We start from the raw sequence: 21,336 nt of genomic DNA on the forward strand, positions 1-21,336 counted from the left end.
GAGCGCACAGCGGTGGTGCAGGCGCCCAGTGGAGCCGGACACCAAACCCGCTCACAGAAAAGGGCTTCCATCACAGCAATGTACACAAAGCAGTTATCTGCCAATACGTGCACAACAACAAACACGAATACATGGACACGATAATGTTTTAAGTGACAACGGAGGTGGTGATTAAGCTTTGAAACACAAATTTGGTGGCAGCTAAATGATAAGAACTCATGAACACAAAGAAGGAAAGGACAGACACTGGGATCAACTTGAAGGGAGAGGGTGGGAGGAGGGAGAGGGCAGAAAAGATGACTCCTGGGGACCAAGTTTAATACCTGAGTGACCTAATGATGTGTACAACAAACTCCGATGACACGTTTATCTACGTAACAAGACTTCACATGTACCCCCAAACCTAAAATATTAAAAACAAACAACTCCCACCCCCCCGAATTTGGAAATGTCTTAGCTCATCTGAGTTCTAATGAAAGATACCTTTAAGTGATGTAATTTTGCAAAACTTTTTCCTGAAATAGCATTTCTGAGTTTTCTGAGAAACAATGTACTAAGGGCACTAGGGGAAAAAAGCAGCACCCCAGACATCACTGTCACATCTCCCAAAGAGAAAAACAATTTCAGCATTTGCCTCACACAAGCAAATGAAGTTAGGTTTGTGATCATAACTCTAGAAAAATCGAGTCTGATCTCCTTGATAACCTCTCCAAACAGTCTGGCCTGGACACACTTCGTTATATCATCACAAGTTAGTATTTTATCATGGCTTTAAAAAACTACAATATTCCTTCAGAACAGTTCCTCTCTGGTTGTGCAGTGAGTTCCTCACAAATAGAATCCAACTAGCCACCTTGGAACCTAGCAGGTACTAAATGACTGACTTGGAATCAATAATTGTAAATTTTATAATATATGATTAAAGAGATCTAATAGCACTACTTTAAAAAGACCTAAAGTTCTCTATCGAATAGAAATGCATTTTGTAATAAACAAAGATAAACCAAAATTGTAAATCCAACATTTTAAATGTCTACAACCAGGACTGATCATGTAACTACTACAGAGCTCAAGACAGCGTTTTCTGAAAAAGTTGGCCAGGCCTGTCTGTACGCATGCTACCTCTAATTAAAGACGATGGAAATCATCACAGAAAAAACAAAATGAGGACAACCTGATTTATAATATACCCACCAGATAGATTAGAAATAAGATTTCTAATATATGCTAATTTATAATTTATATATTATATAATTTGTAATTATAAATATATACTATGTATCTAGTATATATAATATATAAATTTATAATATATCTAATATATAATGGATATATTAGATACATTATAAAGACCACACAATCGTTGAGATTTCCCTTTAAAATTCCGTAATTTAGCATTTACATACAATGAAATACAAATGCTTATTTTATGAAATGCAAATCCAAGGCATGCAGGGATACCAGAAATTCTGTGTGCCTAAGGAAAAAAGCGAAGGGTACTTGGGTTGATATCTCAGGCCACTGCAATGTGGACACCCCTTGAATGACCTACCCATGGACAGAGAAAAAGTGTTATTTGAGCAATTCGCTCATGCAGATAAAACTGCATAGTAAAAACCCACTCAAGATCAAAGATACACCTTTATAAGTGGTGGATATTTCTTACCAATTCAGAAGTGGCGATTATCTTGTGGCATTTTAAAACCTATCACAACGCTATGGAAATACCATCCTTCTTAAACGAGTGGAAATGTTTAGCTAAGTAATCAGGGTAAAGTGGAGTCAGTTATTCCTTGACCCTTGACTCCGTGGTGTTGCTCAGGGGCTCAGCTGCACACACAACATCTTACAATTAATGGTTTCTTATGCAGCCTAGGCAGACTGGGGAGAACCTCATTACTGTTTCTGTCTGGTTAACTGTTTGGCTGAAACAAAGTACTGTCATTGACCTAATACAGTAATTCTTGAAAGTCATTCATTTTACTCTTCAAAAGGAAAGATGAAATCTCACTGAGCTATGCTAATTACATGTGCTATCCTTGTATGGGATAAATTCAGGTAGTACACACACAACACACACCCTTCCAACAGTAACAGAAGTACAATCTTTTTGTTTGAAGATGATCGTGTCTGGTCTTTCCATTTTTATGACCAATTAAATTGATACTTTAAATCTAGATTTAATAGTTACCATGCTGAAACTGGCCCTTTCATAATCACCCCAACCGTTAACAAAAGTCATGCTTTCTGACATATTTACATATTTAACTGCATCATCCCACGGAATCCTGGGGTCCCTATGAATTTATCATCCCCAAGGAAACTTAGCTTTATTGAGGGGGTAACTTGCTCCAGGTCGGGCAAGGGAAAGATCAGGTCTGCCTAACTCCTAGATATCTATTTCTACTCAATCTCTGTTCATGAGAACATATATTTTCTACAGATTACAAACATTATCAAATTATATGAGACGAGTTCTCACATTCTTCTACTAAATTTTTATAAAATTAAATGTTAAAAATTTCAATATAGTGTATCCTCTTTCATATTTCCAATCCTGAATATGAAAAAAGAAGTAACTACATGTTACCAATATAACATGCCAGTACTACCATGGATTCTTGGTGAATCAAAAAAAGGGGGTGGAGGGAGATGGGGAGAAAGGAGGAGGAAAGGAGAAGGTAAAAAAGTGAGTCCAGCCAAGGGAGCCATGTTAAGGACAGGATATCAAGATAGAAGGCACTGTGGTAAGGCATGGTTTAATAAACATCAAATATATTTATATTTATTTATATCAAATAATATATTTTTAGTATAAATATGTCCACAATATTGCATGGGACATAATTACATTTTTTAAAGTAATTGTGATTTATCCGTAATTCAATTTTTAACTAGGTGACCTGTCTTTTTATTTGCTAAATATGGCATGACTAGTCCTGGACCAATTCCCAAAATATACTTATTTAGAATATCAAATACCAAACCTTAAAATTCAACTAAGAACGTTTTTCCCTCCTTTACATCAACTATTTTTCTCCTAAGTTTTTAATGAAAAATATAAACATGAAAATTTGACTGGATCCATTTTGTGATCTCGAAACACCTTAACACATTCCTTTTTTCCACATTCACTTTCAGAATCACAAACTCAACTGCTCTACAAGTATCTAGCACCAAAAAGGGAAAGTTCGTAGGGGCAACCATGCCCAAATCACATGAAGTGACTACATCTGCTCAAAGTGAGTTAGAGCCTGTGGCTCTTAACCTTTGCTGCATTTTAGAATCACCTGGAGTACTATGAAAAGCCCACCACGGGCATGCTGCCATCACTGACTCGAATTCAATTCGTCTGAGGTGGAGCCAGTCAAGTTTTCCACTGCTCCTCCAGATGACTCTGATAGGTAGTTATGACTTGAGAACCAGTGTGGTAAGTTATACGAAATAAGATAGCAAACATTGGAACAACTAGCTGTATCTAGCGGAATATACACAATTTTAGTGAATTTTAAGTTCTGAAATACAACAGCATTATGTTCATCTGATGTGTTAACTCTTGTCCCTCCTCTCAAGTTCTTCCACGCTAGATCAAAACATTACATTAAATAAATGCAGAAAATACATTATTCAAGTACTAATAAATTTATTCAGAAACGCACACACTGCCAAGCATGGTGGCTCACACCTGTAATCCTAGCATTTTGGGAGGCCGAGGCAGACAGATCACTTGAGCCTAGGAGTTTAACACCAGCTTGGGTAACATGGCGAAATCCCATCTCTACAAAAAATACAAAAATTAGCCAGGTGTGGTGGCGCATGCCTGAGTCCCAGCTACTAAGGAGGCCAAGGTGAAAGAATCACTTGAGCCTGGGGGGTGGAGGTTGCAATGAGATCGAGCCACTGTACTCCAGCCTGGGCAACAGAATGAAACCCTGTCTCAAAAAAAAAAAAAAAAAAAAAAAAAAAAAACCCAACAAAAACCCACAAAGGTGCACAACTGTTACACATGCTCGATTTTAATGTGCCATTTGAATAAAAAATAGGTGATGCTGTAAGCAGGTTTCCCTTAACCCCAATATTAAAAAGATCAAGTAGATAACTGCTTAGAAACATACCAACTCCTTATAAAAATCACACTTGGCAACTGTTCAGGGTAAACATTATAAATTAACAGGCACTGTTTTCACAAGATCCCTATGTTTGAGAGTTCATGGCAATGATGATCATAAGAAAGTCTTGCTTAACTGACCTTGGAGAAATATTCTTAAGCACTAGCTATATTATCACAAATGTATATATAAATTAGACGACAAGGCTATCAATCCTAAATTGTGACATTTCTGTATGGAGACGATGGATATTTAGATACAGTATTGCAACCAAAAAAGCACATATAGTCCAAGTTTTGAAGGGCAACTGAAAGACTAATTGCATCATAACATAAAATAAAAGTATCTTTTTTATCTTGAATGTAATATGTAAAATCTGGTAACTAAAACCAAACAACTGAGTTAATTATTTTTCTTTTTTTTTTTCTTTCTAGAGTAGATGTAGTCCTGAAACCAGATGAATTAGTTCTTTAAAAAGCAAAATACAAAGCATACTTAGCACACAATTTCCAGGTTCTGAAGTGCAGTAAATGTGTAATGTGGGAAATACATCAAACGACAATGGATTTTTACAATTTGACTTCATAAGAAGAATATATAAAAGTAATGTGTCAGAAAAAGCTCTAAGAACATGACCTCATTGGAAAACAACCGTTTTCCTCAACTGAGTTGTGTCAGGTGAGCAGCAGCTGGTGCTTCTCTCCTGTGTGCTTCCACAGGCCCAGCCTCTGCGATTTGCTGTTTCCCACTGTCATTAGCTGAATGCATGTCTCCTTCATTACATGGTGATACTGCAGGAACAGGCACCCAGTGTGAATTCATTCACGATCCCTTAGCACAGAGCTGTGTCACTATGGGTGGGATGAATACTGTGAATGTTCAAATAACTGAGAATAAACACTCTAACCTATGAAAGTCATGAAGTATCTGGTATGCACTGCTGCTGTCAAGGGTTAACCAAATTTTATATAGCCCTGAGTTACCACTTGTTAACCCATTTATGCCTAGTGTTCCATTATTGGAACGCTAAGCTTGTGGGATTTATATTCTACTGCTCAAGGTCATGGCCAAGGCCTGATTTTTCACACAAAAAATTTGCAACCTCTGGCATAAACAGGTTAAAAACTGGTGTATTTTGAAAAACAGTATTCTTCAGCACATATTTAAAACATTATAAAATTACTTCATATAGTATCCACTTTAGTCAAAAAACAAAAAAATGAATCAAATCTTCATAACAGAAAAGGCTATGGCATAGCGCTACAAGCTTTAGGTATCTTAGCTGTAACATGGACAGCTAAATGGCCGCATTTTAGGATTATATTAACAGAGAACTGCTGTTGCTTTACTACTTTTTAAAAATAGCTTTTTGGAATTGAAAAAAATACAACTTAACCACTAAGGAAGTAAAAAACTCACAATATGGGTCTCTCTCTCTCTCCAGACATATGGATAACGAGGGCATGAGAACCTTCCTCATTCCCTGCTACTTCCTCCTGCTTCCCTATCACAGGAGGTAACTCCTGTTAAGTTTGGTAGATGCACACAGACATCTCAAAACAGGATTTCCTATCTCATCAAGCTAAAGTAATTATAGCTACAAATTACACTTCAAGAGGAGTTTATAAATTTGATAAATGCATAAACTGTTTTAGCAGTGTCAAGGCAGGGCTTAGAAAGTGACCTCAATTCTTATAGTGACAAAGAAAGATGACTCTATCCACTTAAAATTCTATGTTTCTGTGACCAGCCAACAGAGCCTCTCACACAAATGACTTTGGGAGGACCATGATACGACTGAAAAATGAAAATGGTCGGTGTTGAAGGAGTCAGGTCTCATCATTTGCAATTCTGTCAAAATCAATGGAAGGCAGGAGATCATGGGCAAAACGCTTTTTTTGCCTTCTTTGGTTGATTGTATCTCGAATTCTTCAACTCAAATTTGGTACAATAATAATATGAAAAATGCTGATAATATTTTTATTCTTTTCAGAAGGGGAATGTAGAATAGTAGCTGGTTCTACCATCACATACATGACCTCAACTGTAAAAACAAATTACAGTATCTTTCTCACAGAACTATTGCATTAAATGAATATAGGCAAAGCTCTTAGAATACTGCCTAAAACACAGTTAATTGCAGAGGTGTAAGTTCATATATCTTCATAATAAAGATAGTATTTTCTTAAAAGAAAAGCTAATAGCAGCTGATTACTCAAAAATTATGCAGTGATTTTTATTTTGGGGGGCTCAGCTCAACAGCAGGTAGCATAAAATGGTTTGGGGGACAGGAGGCCAAAGAACAGAAATCCTTTAAAAAAAAAAAAAAAGGTCTTTAAACAATTCTAAACTCAAAAGGTCTTAGAACAACTTATTTCAAACCTAAAACGATCACCACCACCAACAAAAAAAAGGTAAACATTCACCCTCTTTTTTTTTTTGAGAGAGAGTCTCACCCTATGGCCTAGGCTGGAGTGCAGTGGCGCTATCTCGGCTGATTGCAACCTCCGCCTCCCGAGTTCTAGCGATTCTCCTGCCCCAGCCTCCCCAGTAGCTGGGATTACAGGCGTGGATCACCACGCCCAACTAATTTTTGGTATCTTTAGTAGAGATGGGGTTTCACCATGTTGGCCAGGTTGGTCTCAAACTCCTGAGCTCATGATCCACCTGCCTTGGCCTCCCAAAGTGCTGGGATTATAGGCGTGAGTCACCACACCTGGCCTCACCCCAATTCTTAAAACCTTCAATGGTTAATAAGGTGGCAGGGAGTCATTTTGAGGCATAAAAAATTCTGTACAAACTCTTCACTTAATGCTTAACCAAAACAAAATAAGGTCAGCGTGGAAAATACCTTATATGGCATTATTAAGTTCAGAGATTTCTACATACTAAAGATAAGGCTGTCATATGGAAATTATGAAACTCTCAACAGGTGCTATAAAACAGTGAAATGATCTGATATCATACACAACACCTGATATTCCACATCATGGAAAGCTTTATTGTTAATAAAGACCCCAGGGTTTAATCAAATATGGAAAGGAAAACAAACATGCTACCTGTAACACCCACGTCCAGGAAAAGCTTATATAAGAATTGTAAGTTTTAAATAGGTGAGATTGCTTATTTTTTAACATAGAAAAGTTGCAAAATTGTCAATCTTTAAGAAAGGATATAGTAAAGGCTTACCATGTGACCTTTCCAGTTTACTTAGGACTACAGAAATAGGTAATTAAAATAAATTGTGCAAACATATATTACATCAATCTGCCCAAATTATAAATTCAATGATGCATTAGGACTGTATTCAGTGCAATCAAAACATTATCAGTTACTGCTGCTGCTGCTAATGCTCATGCTCCTAAGAGAAATGTGTTGTAAAACCAGGCAGAACGGGCTGGAGAGAGACTCTCGTGGACCTGAAGGATGAATAAGCATTCCTTAATTAGCCCATCAGGGTAAGTGCAAGCATTAATGGGCCCTTCCTAAAGTCTAGCTTGACATCTTTCTCCAAACACGGCCAAGAAGAAAGTTCCATTAGCAATATTAATACAAGCTTAGTTGATCATTTTCATTCAATTAACTTCTTTCAATTAAATAGATAGCTTGACAAAAGCAGTGATAAAAGACCCAAAGGGACAGCTGATGACTCGAACTGAACATTAGTGTGCGAGAGGTCGCTGGTATTAAACGGACTGTAAATCCAGCATTCAATTTGGAAAATGCACTTCTTTTGCTCTCACTCCTTTAATGAGCAATTTTAGCTGACTAGATGTGTTTGCTGCAGAAATTTCATGGGAAGTCAAGCACCCTTTTCCTTTTCTTTTTTTCCCGTCCCAACAGTTACATTCTCACTGGTGGTGGTTTCCTGCCAACATTCCAGCCATAGTAACTCAAAACTTCACTTTCTGGTTAAGAATGAAGATATGTTAAAATAATTTATATACAACTAGCATTAAAAATTAATGACCTATTTTACCTTGTTAATCAATTTTTGAAAGGTTTGAAAAAATAATAAAATCTAAGAAATATTTACTGAAAAATAAAAACATTTTAAAAACTGTATTTATATTTCATCGTATCACAGTTAAGTAGTTAGGGCCACACAGAAAAGATGCACGTAACAAGGTTTAAAAACATAGTTTTAAGTGAGGCAAATGTAAATTAAAATGAAAGTAATTTTAGTTAATTAAATTACCTTAATCAAAAGTACTAAAATTACTTTTCTTAATTAAAAAGTTGTACAGGCCAGCTGCAGTGGCTCACGCCTATAATCCCAGCATTATGGGAGGCAGAAGCAGGAGGAACCCATGAGGCCAGGAGTTTGAGACCAGCCTGGGTAACACAGTGAGACTCTGGCTCTACAAAAAAACTAACAAATTAGCTGGGCATGGTGGCACGTGCCAGTAGCCCGAGCTCCTCAGGAGGCTGAGGTGAGAGGACTGCTTGATCCCAGGAGTTCAAGGCTGCAGCGGGGTATGATGGTGTCACTGCACTTCAGCCTGGGAGACACATCAAGTCCATGTATGTATTTTTTTTTTAAAAAAAAAGGTCTTGCAAATTAACGCATGTCTGAAACAAACCTGTATTTTTATTCCTCTGCAATGGTCAAGACAAAAATGTGTATATTTTTCAATGTCAGCAAACAAAAAAAATACATATACTCTATACCTTAAATAACTGAATCCATCGTTTCTGTTCCATCTGTATGCATTGTTGCATTTCAGAGCTAGTAGTGACTCCAATACTCTGAAATGCTGTAATATATTCTTCTCGAACTTCTGGTTTGGTTTCTGGATAAGCCAACTTGATGATCCCCAGGCATGCATCTCGAAGGCATCGAGACAACATTATCAGCTCTTCTAAAGTAAAAGGCATCATCGATGATTGTCTTTGACCTACAACTAAAAAATACAATCCAATTTTCTATCATTTCTTTTTCCATCTTTTAACACACACTGAAAGACTTAAAAAGCTTAAAACTTTTCTACTGTCTATGAAAACTGATGGGCCATGTGGCCAGCAGCAAACTGGTTTCTCAAAATCCTTACCTTCTATGGGATCACCGAAGAATTCATTATCATGTATGGAAATTAGTGAATGACTAAACAAGGAGCTAAAAAGGTAAAAGAGTGGGATGATTCGACTAGAATCTTCAAAAGACATAGGAGAACCCCTGGATATCACCTGAAGCAATGGTACCATAGACCTTGAATTAAAGAAAAGAAGAAAAAAACCAGTCACTTTACAATTAGTCTTAGTTTGGGAACTAATTAAAACATAACATCAAACAAATATAATCAGGGAAAGTAACATTTGCATTAGGAATTAAACTACTTAAAGGCAAGGTAAAGTCACCATGGCAATGCAGGTTAATAAACAGCACAGATTAATACATAAAATAGCATAACAACCCATTAATCTTCACTAAGGTTCCTGCTACCTACATCAACCGGATAATGAAGTTACTAAGAGTGAGCCAGTCATTCCCAGGCTAAGGCCCTAAGAAGAGTTCTAATAAGGCCGCTATTCAAGACACACATGTACTTTACTTTTATGAGGAAACCATCCCCCTTCCCATCTACTCAACATATTTAATAAAGGCAAATCATTCTGCTCTCAGGAAAAATTTATCCAGCGACTTACTTTTGGTAAGGCTGAAAGCTATTCAATATTGAAGCCAAACTGGAACCTTAAGAAACAAAGTTTTTGGTTCTCTACAGTGGCCTTGCTCCCACTGTCTGCTTTATTCACCAGCTCCCATCCTGCTCCTGCTTTCACAGCAGCTAAGGTGGTCTTTACTCAGCAGCCTCTGTCACCCATCAAGAGCTATGATATGATAAATTAATTAGCCAGGTGTAATGATATGTGCCCACAGTCCCAGTTACTTAGGAGGCTGAGGCAGGAGAATGGCTTGAGACCAGGAGGCGGAGGATGCCATGAGCTGAGATTGTGCCACTGCACTCCAGCCTGGGCAACAGAGCCAGATTCTGTTTCAAAAAAAGTTTAAAATGTTAAGAAAAAAAAAAAAAAGCCAGGTGTGGTGGCTCACACCTGTAATCCTAGCACTTTGGGAGGCCGATGTGGGTGGATCACAAGGTCAGGAGTTCAAGACCAGCCTGGCCAACATGGTGAAACCCCGTCTCTACTAAAGACATAAAAAATTAGCTGGGCGTGGTGGCAGGTGCCTGTAATCCCAACTACTTGGGAGGCTGAGGCAGGGGAATCACTTGAACCTGGGAGGCAGAGGTTGCAGTGAGCTGAGATCATGCCATTGCATTCCAGCCTGGGAAACAGGATGAGACTCCGTCTCCAAAAATATAAACAAACAAATAAAAAAGAGCTACGATATATTAAATTGACTTATTTCACTTAGAACGTCTTCCTTTTCTCTTGTTTTTAAGTCTGGTTCTTTGTCTTATGGAACATTTAGCTAACAAAGAATCACCTGCAAACTCTTTCTATAAAGTCCATGGTCCCCTCTACCAAGTCAAATCAATCATAGGTTAACAGACATTGAAAGCAAGATCACTCTCTTATCTCCCCAAATATCCATTTCCACAAAACTACAGGTATATAGTGGATGAGATGAAACCAGGAGTCAGGATCTACAAATCACATATGAAAGCAAAGCAGAAGGTAAGACCACTTGTTATAATTAGCAGGGCCATAAGGAGCTTGGCTGAGCCACCTGGAGCTTTTGAGTCTCCATGGTACATGGTTCAGGGGAGGGCACTGCCATCATCAACTGCTTTGAGAACAGGAACCCATATGTGCACCCGAAACTGTTCCCACAGAGAACATACACTATGTCCACATGCTACACAACTGGAGCATACATGATCCCTATTTGTAGTTGTGACACTCTGCATTTAGCACTATGCTGAATGTAATAATCAATTAATGAATGAATGCCATCCATCCAAACTTTAAACGTTGTAGGGACAATCAAAAAGGGACAAAGCACAACTGTCCTACCTCACTGCGGAAGCCAAGATGACACAAAAAGTGGGATTGGCAAGAAGGATACGTGCCAATGCTGTCCTGCAGACAGGGCATGAACGAGACACAGGTCTCTTAGTTCTCTGCTGACCACTCTTTCTGCTATAAACACTGACTCAAATATTCCTCTGAAAACAGGTCAATCTCAAGGACTTATGTGCAAATAAAAAGTCTGTAACTTACTGTAATGGAAAAGACATGGATTCACACATAACTCAGGGGAGCTAGGTGAATTACTCACCATCATGAGACCCGGGGCAATCCCTAATCTCTGTCTAGATCTTGAGAACAAGGGTTTTCACATTGCGTGCCTGTGGGAACCACTCCTCCTCCTTGTTCAATGTCCCTTACCCTTGCAAAGAGCTTTTAGTCTTAAGAACGGATTCTTGGCCTGGCGTGGTGGCTCAAGCCTGTAATCCCAGCACTTTGGGAGGCCGAGACGGGCGGATCACGAGGTCAGGAGATCGAGACCATCCTGGCTGACACGGTGAAACCCCGCCTCTACTAAAAAATACAAAAAACTAGCCGGGCAAGGTGGCAGGCGCCTGTAGTCCCAGCTAATCGGGAGGCTGAGAAAGGAGAATGGTGTGAACTCGGGAGGCGGAGCTTGCAGTGAGCTGAGATCCGGCCACTGCACTCCAGCCTGGGCGACAGAGCGAGACTCCGTCTCAAAAAAAAAAAAAAAAAAAAAAAAAAAACGGATTCTTCCTTTAACAGGCTTCAGAATACTACTGTAGACTCTTTTGAGATTATTTATAAAACAGCCAACATCAGCACCTACTGCCCACATTGAAGACTTCTGGGCAAAGCATCTCTGCTATGTCATAGTCAACGGATGCCTAATGGAAAAAGTACCAGCTGGCTATGGGTTCCTTCATCTTCAAGAAGAGGGAAACTAAACTGGCTGATTACAATAGCAAGTACTGAAAATCAGGTACACGAATAAAGATGTTATTTGCAAAATGTCTGATGTGCCAAAATTCACTATCCATCTGGAGAATGTTTAAATGTGGTCTGCTAGACTGGGGTGAAGAATAGTGCATCTCGGTTGGCCCCCAAACCATCTGTACCTCAATCACCTGATGAGCCTGTGACGTCGCAGTCTCCAGGGTTTCTAACCCAAGTCTTAGGGCAGGATCAGAGAATCTGATTTTTTTTTTTTTTTTTTTTTTGAGACAAAGTTTCCCTCTTGTTACCCAGGCTGGAGTGCAATGGCACAATCTCGTCTCACGAGAATATGCATTTTAACACGCTCCCCTGATGGTACTTCTGCCCACAAAAGCTGAAAGTCCTAGCAATGCAAGCCTTACTGTGAAACTATTTTTGACTTGAGTGCCAGTTTCAGAAAATCAGTCATTTCATTTTAAACTTTATTCCCAGTAGGAAATATGAGACATATACAGATGGTGCCTGACTTACAATGGTTCAATTTAGGATCCTGCAACTTCAAGATGGTCAAAGGCGATTCCCATTCAGTAGAAACCGCACTTCGAGTATCCATAAACCATTCTGTTTTTTCACTTTCAGTACAATATTCAATAAATTACATGAGACATTCAACACTTTATTGTAAAATTGGCCTAGTGTTTGATGATTTTGCCTAGCTGTAGGCTAATGCAGGTGTTTTGAGCACGTTTCAGGTAGGCTAGGCTAAGCTGTGAGGCCTCAGCAGGCTAGGTGTCTTGAATGCATTTCGACTTATGATATTTTCAACTTACAATGGGTTTATCAGGACACAGCCCCATTGTACCTCAAGGAGCATCTGTATTGAGAACGTATTAATACACTGTCAGTTTCTTGAGGGACTTTATTCTAATAAATTAAACAAGTAAAAAGACATTCAAATTCTCAAACTGTATTTTAATAAGATTTATAAAACTACCCTATCATAAAATAGTATTAATAATTTAATATAATTAACAATATCCCACTTTTCTTTCACACACCATGACTCCATTTCCTTAGCAAGAGACAAATGCCATAAACAAATAAGCAATTATCAGGCAGAACTATGACAGTGTCTCTGTTGCTAAGCTGGGGCACTTATGGGTAAATGATAATTTCCTGTCCTGATGATTCTCAATCTCCTTCTGCCCGAAACAAACCTGTCACTAATGAAAACCAAGGTTGGCATAGTCAGAAGTGGCTGAAATGCACCAAAAAACACAACAAAACACACCTAAAATCCTGTATTTTGGTTTGGAAATGAAAGAAAAGCATTTCTCAAGACGGTAAATCATTCTAGAGTCTTTCGTGCTTTCGTCTAGAAAGCATTTCTAGGAGTGCTTTAGCCACCCATTGTTGATGCAAGATAAACTCACTTAACCTTTAGGAGTTTCACCAGTCACAGTGGCAGCATTAAAATTCCCTTTTCCTCACTTAAGATGCAATTAAAAAAATGAAAAATTTTAAGTAATAATATTGAGAAACTGACATTCCCCTTTCATTAGTATGAACTGTGTTGCCCAGATGATTTGAACACCAGTTCCATCATAAAGGGGCTGACTGTGCGTGGCTGAATAACATACGAATGAATATCTTTTGCTCTACATATTGTATGAAAAAGCTCAAAATTCAGAAATCTCAACAAGAGTTTTCATTATGACTGTACACAGCAAGTCAGACTGCAGATGAGCATGTGTTTATATTTTAGATATACCACCCCAATCCACCAAAAATTCTTTCTTCTAACTTCCTGTTCCTAAAAAGAAAACAAGACCACTTCCTACACTCTTGCCCTACAACTGAGATGTGTCTTCCCACCACCGAATGAGCTGGTTCACAGCATGGAGTCAGTAACGGTGACTGCTATTATCACCACTCTCATGAGCATGACATGCAGGTGGCATCTTCTAATTTTAGTCTCCAATTAACTGAATTACACACTTCATCTTTTCCGATGACAGTACAGGGGGACTGGCTTAGACTTCTTTTTTTTGAGAGGAAGTCTTGCTCTCACTCAGGCTGGACTGCAGTGGCACGATCTCGACTCACTGCAACCTCCGCCTTCCAGGTTCAAACGATTCTCCTGCATCAGCCTCCCGAGTAGCTGGGATTACAGGCACGTGCCACCATGCCCGACTAATTTTTATATTTTTAGTAGAGATGGGGTTTCACCATGTTGGCCAGGCTGGTTTTGAACTCCTGACCTCAGGTGATCCACTGGCCTCGGCCTCCCAAAGTGCTGGAATTACAGGCGTGAGCCACCGCGCCCGGCCGGCTGAGACTCCTGGCAGAGGAAAAATTCAACAACAGAGTACTAGGCTAAGTCAGTTTACCATGAAGGATTTTAAGTATGAAATTCCTACCTATTACACACTCAATTAAAATATGTATGTCAAAGATGCTATTTTTTAAATTACACGATTCAAATAAGAAAAATCTAATTATTTAAACAAATGTTTAAAAATATCTACACTGTTCTAATGTTTGCAGCAGTCTTAAATTTACTTCAAATCTGTATTTTCACTGTGAAAAGAATAGTAAAATCATATGGAGCAAAGTAATTTCCAAATGTCTACTTTTTTTAAAAAAATGGCTAGGATATTTAAAGCAAACTTACCTTCAGATAAAACCATACTCTCAATAATATATACAGATAAGTAACTGTTAAGATTAGACACTGATTTTTCTTTTTGTGCAACTGAGACCATCTGGAACTTTCCTTCTAATATGAAATAAGTCCAGTATAAGCAGGACTTAAAAACAGGTTCTGGCAGCATTTCTGATTAGGCTGCTACTTCCTGTGCCTGTGAGCTCAATTTATAAGTCTGTATAATACATACCCTGTGATCATCCGTGTTGACATGGAAGATATTAGAAACCAAAGATGTCTCAGAAACCTGGCATTAAAGGCTAAACTGTAGAGAAGCCTAAAAAGGAATAGGGGAAAAACACAGAACAGTGAGCAATTACTTATTCAAAACATTTCTTTAAAAAAAAAAAGCAATACACTGAAGATCAACATACAGTTTAGCAAATCTCTGTGCTAATACCACAAAAAGCTGCCTCAGACAACCAGCCATTTGATGAGAACACCGAGACACGGCTCCCAGAGGTGTCAATCCGCGCTGTTACCAAGCTAGGAAAGCGCCTCCTCCCCCGCTTTTTGGGCTGCGAGATCTACCCCAAAAGATGAAGATATAAGCTGTTTTCATGCACAAGTTGAACCTGCTCCCCCTCTGCTACATATCATATTAATATGCCACAATATTCTATATTACTACTGTTATTACTGCTAATACTTTTTTTTTTTTTTGAGACAGTGTCTTGCTCTGTTGCTCAGGCTGGAGTGTAGCACCACAATCTCGGCTCACTGCAACCTCCACCTCCTGGGTGGAAGTGGTTCTCCTGCCTCAGCACCCTGAGTAGCTGGGATTACAGGTGCCTGCCACCATGCCTGGCAAATTTTTGTATTTTTAGTAGAGATGAGGTTTCACAATGTTGGCCAGGCTGGTCTTGAACTCCTGACCTCAAGTAATCCACCTGTCTCAGCATCCCAAAGTGCTGGGATTACAGGCATGTACCACTGCACCTGGCCTACTTAACACGTTTAAAATTTGTAAAATATTTAGTGATGGACTCAAGTCACTTTTCTTGAAATACAAAAAAATGTGCTGTTAACACCTCAAAAATAAATCTAAAAAATGTATCGTAAAGACTTTTAGGCCAGGCATGGTGGCTCATGCCTGTAATCCCAGCACTCTGGGAGGCCAAGGGAGGCAGACTGCTTCAGCCTAGGAGTTTGAGACCAGACTGAGCAATGTGGTGAGACCTCGTCTCTATGAAAAGCTGGGCGTGGTGGCTGTAGTCCCAGCTACTCATGAGGGTGAGGTAGGAGAATCGATAGAGCCCAGAAGTTCGAGGCTGCAGTGAGCCGAGATCGCACCACTACACTCCAGCCTGTGTGACAAAGTGAGATCCTATCCCAAACAATAAAAATAAAAATTAAAAACTGTTCATCTATAATATTAGATTTTAAAAAGATGAACTTTGTGAAGAATGCATGAGCATTTAAATTAGCTCTATGTTGTATACTGCATGTTTGTGACAGGATAAACATTCTAGCCATAATTGTGTAATCAGCTAGCATAAACATTTTTTTAAGAGATGAGATCTTTCAAAAACCAGTAAAAAAAATCTCGTATTTGATCGGTCAAGTAATTTCCTGCACTCAGTCCAAAACATCAAATGCATTGTTCCATATCGGCACTTTCTGAGTACACCATAGGAATTATGGAGTAGTGATTAAAAAAACAACAACAACTGAACTCCATTCTTATTTTAATGTAATGCATTTTGAGATATCCAGATGGCAATAAGGGTACATCATTGAAAAAACAGTGAAAGCATGAAAGAACATGTGAAATTTACCTAGAAGCAGGAAATCTTAAGCTAGAAAGAATCTATTAGATCATTCAGCCCAGTTATCTTTCCAATGTCATGTAGGCTAAAAGCAATGTTTGCATACGAAAATGAAGGGGCAGTAATACATCTGTTCTAAGGTCCTTCCAGCTCAGAAGTATTATGATTTTATGAAAACATGCATGATGTTTATCAGTCACACGCCATGACAAAGTGAGGACACACTGCATTCATTCCAGCAAGAGCAGAATCCCAAACGGAGTCTCCAACAAATATTATTTAATATTATTGGAAAATATTACTTAATAAATATTTAATATTATTGGAAAAATGAAAAAAATGATAATAATATAAGTTAAAGGAGACCAATTAAGACATGTAACTAAGTATGCTGTCTGTCATTAGTGTTCGAGCAAATTTCCACTTAAAAATCACTCTGAAATATGGCCGGACATGGTGGCTCACGCCTGTAATCCCAGCAGTTTGGGAGGCTGAGGTGGGCGGATCACTTGAGGTCCGGAGTTCGAGACCAGACTGGCCAACGTGATGAAACCCGTCTCTACTAAAAATAGAAAAATGAGCCGGGCGTGGTGGCAGGCGCCTGTAATCCCAGCTACTCAGGAGGCTGAGGCAGAAGAATCGCTTGAACCTGAGAAACCTGAGAGGTTGAGGTTGCAGTGAGCCGAGATCACAACACCACACTCCAGCTAGGCGACAGAGTGAGACTCGGACTCAAAAAAAAAAAAAAAAAAAAAAAAAAAAAAAAAAACTCTGAAAAAGATTATACTGTTGAAAAGGGGAGCTGTATTAGAAAATGATAATAGGATAATAGATACCTTATCTCTGAGATATTTAAAATCCTTACCATATACCTGATAAGAGTGTTAACTTTTTTTCTTGCCTTTGTGGAGTTTTATTTGCTAAGAATACACAACCGTCATATGGAAAAAAGAGTAAGAAAAAAGCTATGAAAAACATGAACTTTTGAAATAATTTGAGAAGGTAGTATTTGCTTATTTTCTCTTTAGTCGAGAAACTTTTTAAAAAAATGTTATTAAAACAAAACAAGGCAAAATGTTAGCCACATTTCATCTCATCTACCCAGAAATCATCAGTCAATATCCTGCTATAAATCCATCCAGATCCTTGTGTGTACACATGGAAACAAAAATGAGTTCTTCCTACACGTTCTAAGAGAGTTTGTCACTAAGATTATAATTAACATCTTTCCATATGAATGTATACATATTTCTAGAATACCATTTTCAGAAATACACATTTAAAATACACATTTTAAAATTTACATTTCAAGCTAATCTTGAGAGAATATTTATTAAATCACTCAATAAGCAATAATAAAACAAATTATTAAACTACTAAAAATAAATTTCTGGGCCAGGCGCTCACGCCTGTAATCCCAGCACTTTGGGAGGCCTAGGTGGGTAGATCACCTGAGGTCAGGGGTTTGAGATCATCCTGGTCAACACGGTGAAACCCCGTCTCTACTAAAAATACAAAAATTCGCTACGTATGGTGGCATGTGCCTGTAATTCCAGCTGCTCAGGAGGCTGAGGCAGGGGAATCACTTGAACCTTGGAGGTGGAGGTTGCAGTGAGCAGAGATGGCGCCACTGCACTCCAGCCTGGGTGACAGAAAAAGACTCCCTCTCGGAAAAAATTTAAAAAGACAGACAAATAGAGCCAGCGGAAGATGGCGAAGGGCAGGAGGCCTGAGCTCGGTGCGCGGGAGAGGAGGTCTTCTGGGCTGCGACCTCTGAGCACGCAGGATTTGCAGAACTTAATAAGAATGTGAAGAACTTGCAAAGACACTTGAAAACAGCCAAAGGGATGACATATCAAGAAATAAATTGGCCTTGGCAGAACTGTATGAAAATGAAGTGGAGTGCAGATCTTCCAAGTGTGATAGACCTAATGCTGCAGTCTTCAAGAGCCCATGGACACCACCTCATCGTCATTCACAGGTGGAGGATACAGACTGGGCAATTCCTTTTGTAAGCAATCTGAATATATCTATGGAGAAAATCAGCTGCAAGATACTCAGATTTTGCTTAAACTGTGGAGCAATGGTTTCAGTTTAGACGATGGAGAGTTGAGACCTTACAATGAATCAACAAATGCTCAATTTCTGGAGTCTGCTGAGAGAGGAGAGAGGCTGGGCACATTGGCTCATGCCTGTAGTCCCAGCACTTTGGGAGGCCGAGGCGGGCGGATCACAAGGTCAGGAGATCAAGACCATCCTGGCTAACATGGTGAAACCCCGTCTCTACTAAAAATACAAAACATTAGCTGGGCGTGGTGGCGGGCGCCTGTAGTCTCAGCTACTTGGGAGGCTGAGGCAGGAGAATGGTGTGAACCCGGGAGGCAGAGCTTGCGGTGAGTTGAGATCGTGCCACTGTACTCCAGCCTAGGCGATGGAGCAAGACTGTCTCAAAAAAAATAAAGAAAGAGAGATTCCCCTGGAGCTTCAGTGCCTTGTTCATGGTGGCCAAGTGAATTTGGATATGGAGGATCATTAGGATCAAGAATACATAAAACCTAGATTGAGGTTCAAGGCTTTTAGTGGAGAAGAACAAAAACTTGAAAGCCTTACACCTGAGGAGGATAAATCAATACTTAATGCAGTTGTTCTCATTGATGATTCAGTGCCAACAACAAAAATTCAAATCAGGTTAGCGGATGGGAGTCGTTTGATACAAAGATTCAAGAGTACACACAGGATCCTGTTTGTCCGGAACTTTATTGTACAGTCTCGTCCTGAATTTGCAGCTCTTTATTCTTGTGACTTCATTTCCGAATAAAGAGCTAACAGATGAAAACCTGACACTGTTAGAAGCAGATATTCTTAACACTGTGTTACTCCAGCAACTAAATAATACTGTTCCTGTCCATGCAGTAGCATGTGGGAATAGATGATGTGTCATATTAGTAAGGACAATACCTCCAGCATTTAAAAAAAAATGATTATTTTTACAGATAAATTTTGCTTTTATTGTTATTCTGTCTTCCAACCCGAATACAGACAAATCTGGATCAGGAACAGACCTTGAGATAAGTATGTTTGAGTTTTTAGTTGAAGGATTGGCTTATGTTGATAGCTTTTGGATTTGTAGGCAAATCAGTTTGTTACATGCTTAGTGTTAATGTAACAACATTTGTTTGCAGAAAAAAAATGGACAAAATCCCTTTCTGATAAATGCATTTGGTAAAATTTGCACTAGTTTCTTGATGCAGCACTGACCAACAGCCACTAAGAAATCTTTTTATCAAATAAGTTGAAAATTTGTAATAAATACTGAAGAGTGTCTTTTGATTTTGAAATTGTTTGATCATACAATAATTATTTATCCTATTAAGATTTTACGGCCGGGCGCGGTGGCTCAAGCCTGTAATCCCAGCACTTTGGGAGGCCGAGACGGGCGGATCACGAGGTCAGGAGATCGAGACCATCCTGGCTAACACAGTGAAACCCCGTCTCTATTAAAAAAATACAAAAAGAAAAACTAGCCGGGCGAGGTGGCGGGCGCCTGTAGTCCCAGCTACTCGGGAGGCTGAGGCAGGAGAATGGCGGGAACCCGGGAGGCGGGGCTTGCAGTGAGCTGAGAACCGACCACTGCACTCCAGCCTGGGCGACAGAGCGAGACTCCGTCTAAACAAAAAAAAAAAAAAAAAAAAAGAGAGATTTTATACATCCTTTTTACCTACTAGTACATTTATTTATTATAGATATATTACTAGTATCAGAAACTAAAGTTTTGCCTTGTATTTTACAGAATTATGACTGTTGTAAACTTAAACAGAAACACATAATGGTCAGCAATTCTTTTTTCTGAGATGGAGTTTTGCTCTTGTTGCCCAGGGTGGAGTGCAATGGCATGATCTCCGCTCACCACAACCTCCGCCTCCCAGGTTCAAGACATTCTCCTGCCTCAGCCTCCCGAGTAGCTGGGATTACAGGTAAGTGCCACCATGCCCGGCTAATTTTTGTATTTTTAGTAGAGACAGAGTTTCTCCTTGTTGGTCAGGCTGGTCTCAAACTCCTGACCTCAAGTGATCCACCCACCTCAGCCTCCCAAAGTGCTGGGATTACAGGCGTGAGCCACTGCGCCCAGCCTAAAGGTCAGCAATTCTTAAGAAGATATGGTAAACAGCAGCAACATTTCAAAATCAAGTAATTACAGTCCCTCCCAAAGCTTGCCTTGATCACATTCATTTATTCATTCAACACATTTTTCTAGGAAACTCACTATACACACTAAACACTCTTCTATGTGCTCAACCTAGAACGTCTTCTCCAGAACCAGACTAGTGTAGAAATACAGGAATGTACATTCTGTCGGACAGACTAGATCAAAAGAATTACCAGCATAAATGTTTGCATTTCTGAAGCCAGAAGTGCTTCCTTCTCCCCAGACACCACGTCATCCTTAGTTATCACTTCTGGTTAGTTTCCCATCGCCACCATAACAAGTTACAAAATGTGGCTTAAAATAGCACAAATTTATTATCTTAACAATTCTATAGGTCAGGAGTCCAAACGGGTTTCGTGGTGCTTTTAAGATCAGTTTGTTGGCAGGGTTGCAGAGGAGAATCATTTCCTTATCATTCCACCTTCTAGAGGACATCCACATTCCTTGGCTTGTGGCCTCCTTCTTCCACCTTAAAAACCAGCACTGTTTCATCTCTACGACCCGTCTGTTATCACATCTCTCTGGCGCCAGCCTGGAGGGGCTCTCTGCAGGACTCATGATTAAAAACCAGCACTGTTTCATCTCTACGACCCGTCTGTTATCACACCTCTCTGACGCCAGCCTGGAGGGGCTCTCTGCAGGACTCATGATTAA

The 21,336-nt window shown here is 39.3% G+C and overlaps 1 protein-coding gene and 1 pseudogene across 3 annotated transcripts in view; one reads left to right on the forward strand and one right to left on the reverse strand.

Annotated features, from left to right (window-relative positions):
• Positions 1-21,336, reverse strand: part of UBE3C (ubiquitin protein ligase E3C) — a 542,607-nt gene that overhangs the window by 459,487 nt on the left and 61,784 nt on the right. For all 3 annotated transcript variants that reach the window (XR_007724501.1, XM_050785708.1, XM_050785709.1), the window contains exons 11-13: positions 14,897-14,983; positions 9,161-9,318; positions 8,781-9,013 (exon numbers count right to left, since the gene is read on the reverse strand). Coding sequence is in view for 2 of the 3 variants with exons in the window: in XM_050785708.1 (XP_050641665.1) it covers positions 8,781-9,013; positions 9,161-9,318; positions 14,897-14,983 (478 nt within the window). In the remaining variant the exon portion in view is untranslated. The remainder of the gene's footprint in view (positions 1-8,780; positions 9,014-9,160; positions 9,319-14,896; positions 14,984-21,336) is intronic.
• LOC126951156 (UBX domain-containing protein 2B-like) lies at positions 18,186-19,408 on the forward strand (annotated as a pseudogene).

The sequence above is a fragment of the Macaca thibetana genome, chromosome 3 (assembly GCF_024542745.1).
Source record: "Macaca thibetana thibetana isolate TM-01 chromosome 3, ASM2454274v1, whole genome shotgun sequence".
NCBI lineage: Eukaryota > Metazoa > Chordata > Mammalia > Primates > Cercopithecidae > Macaca > Macaca thibetana.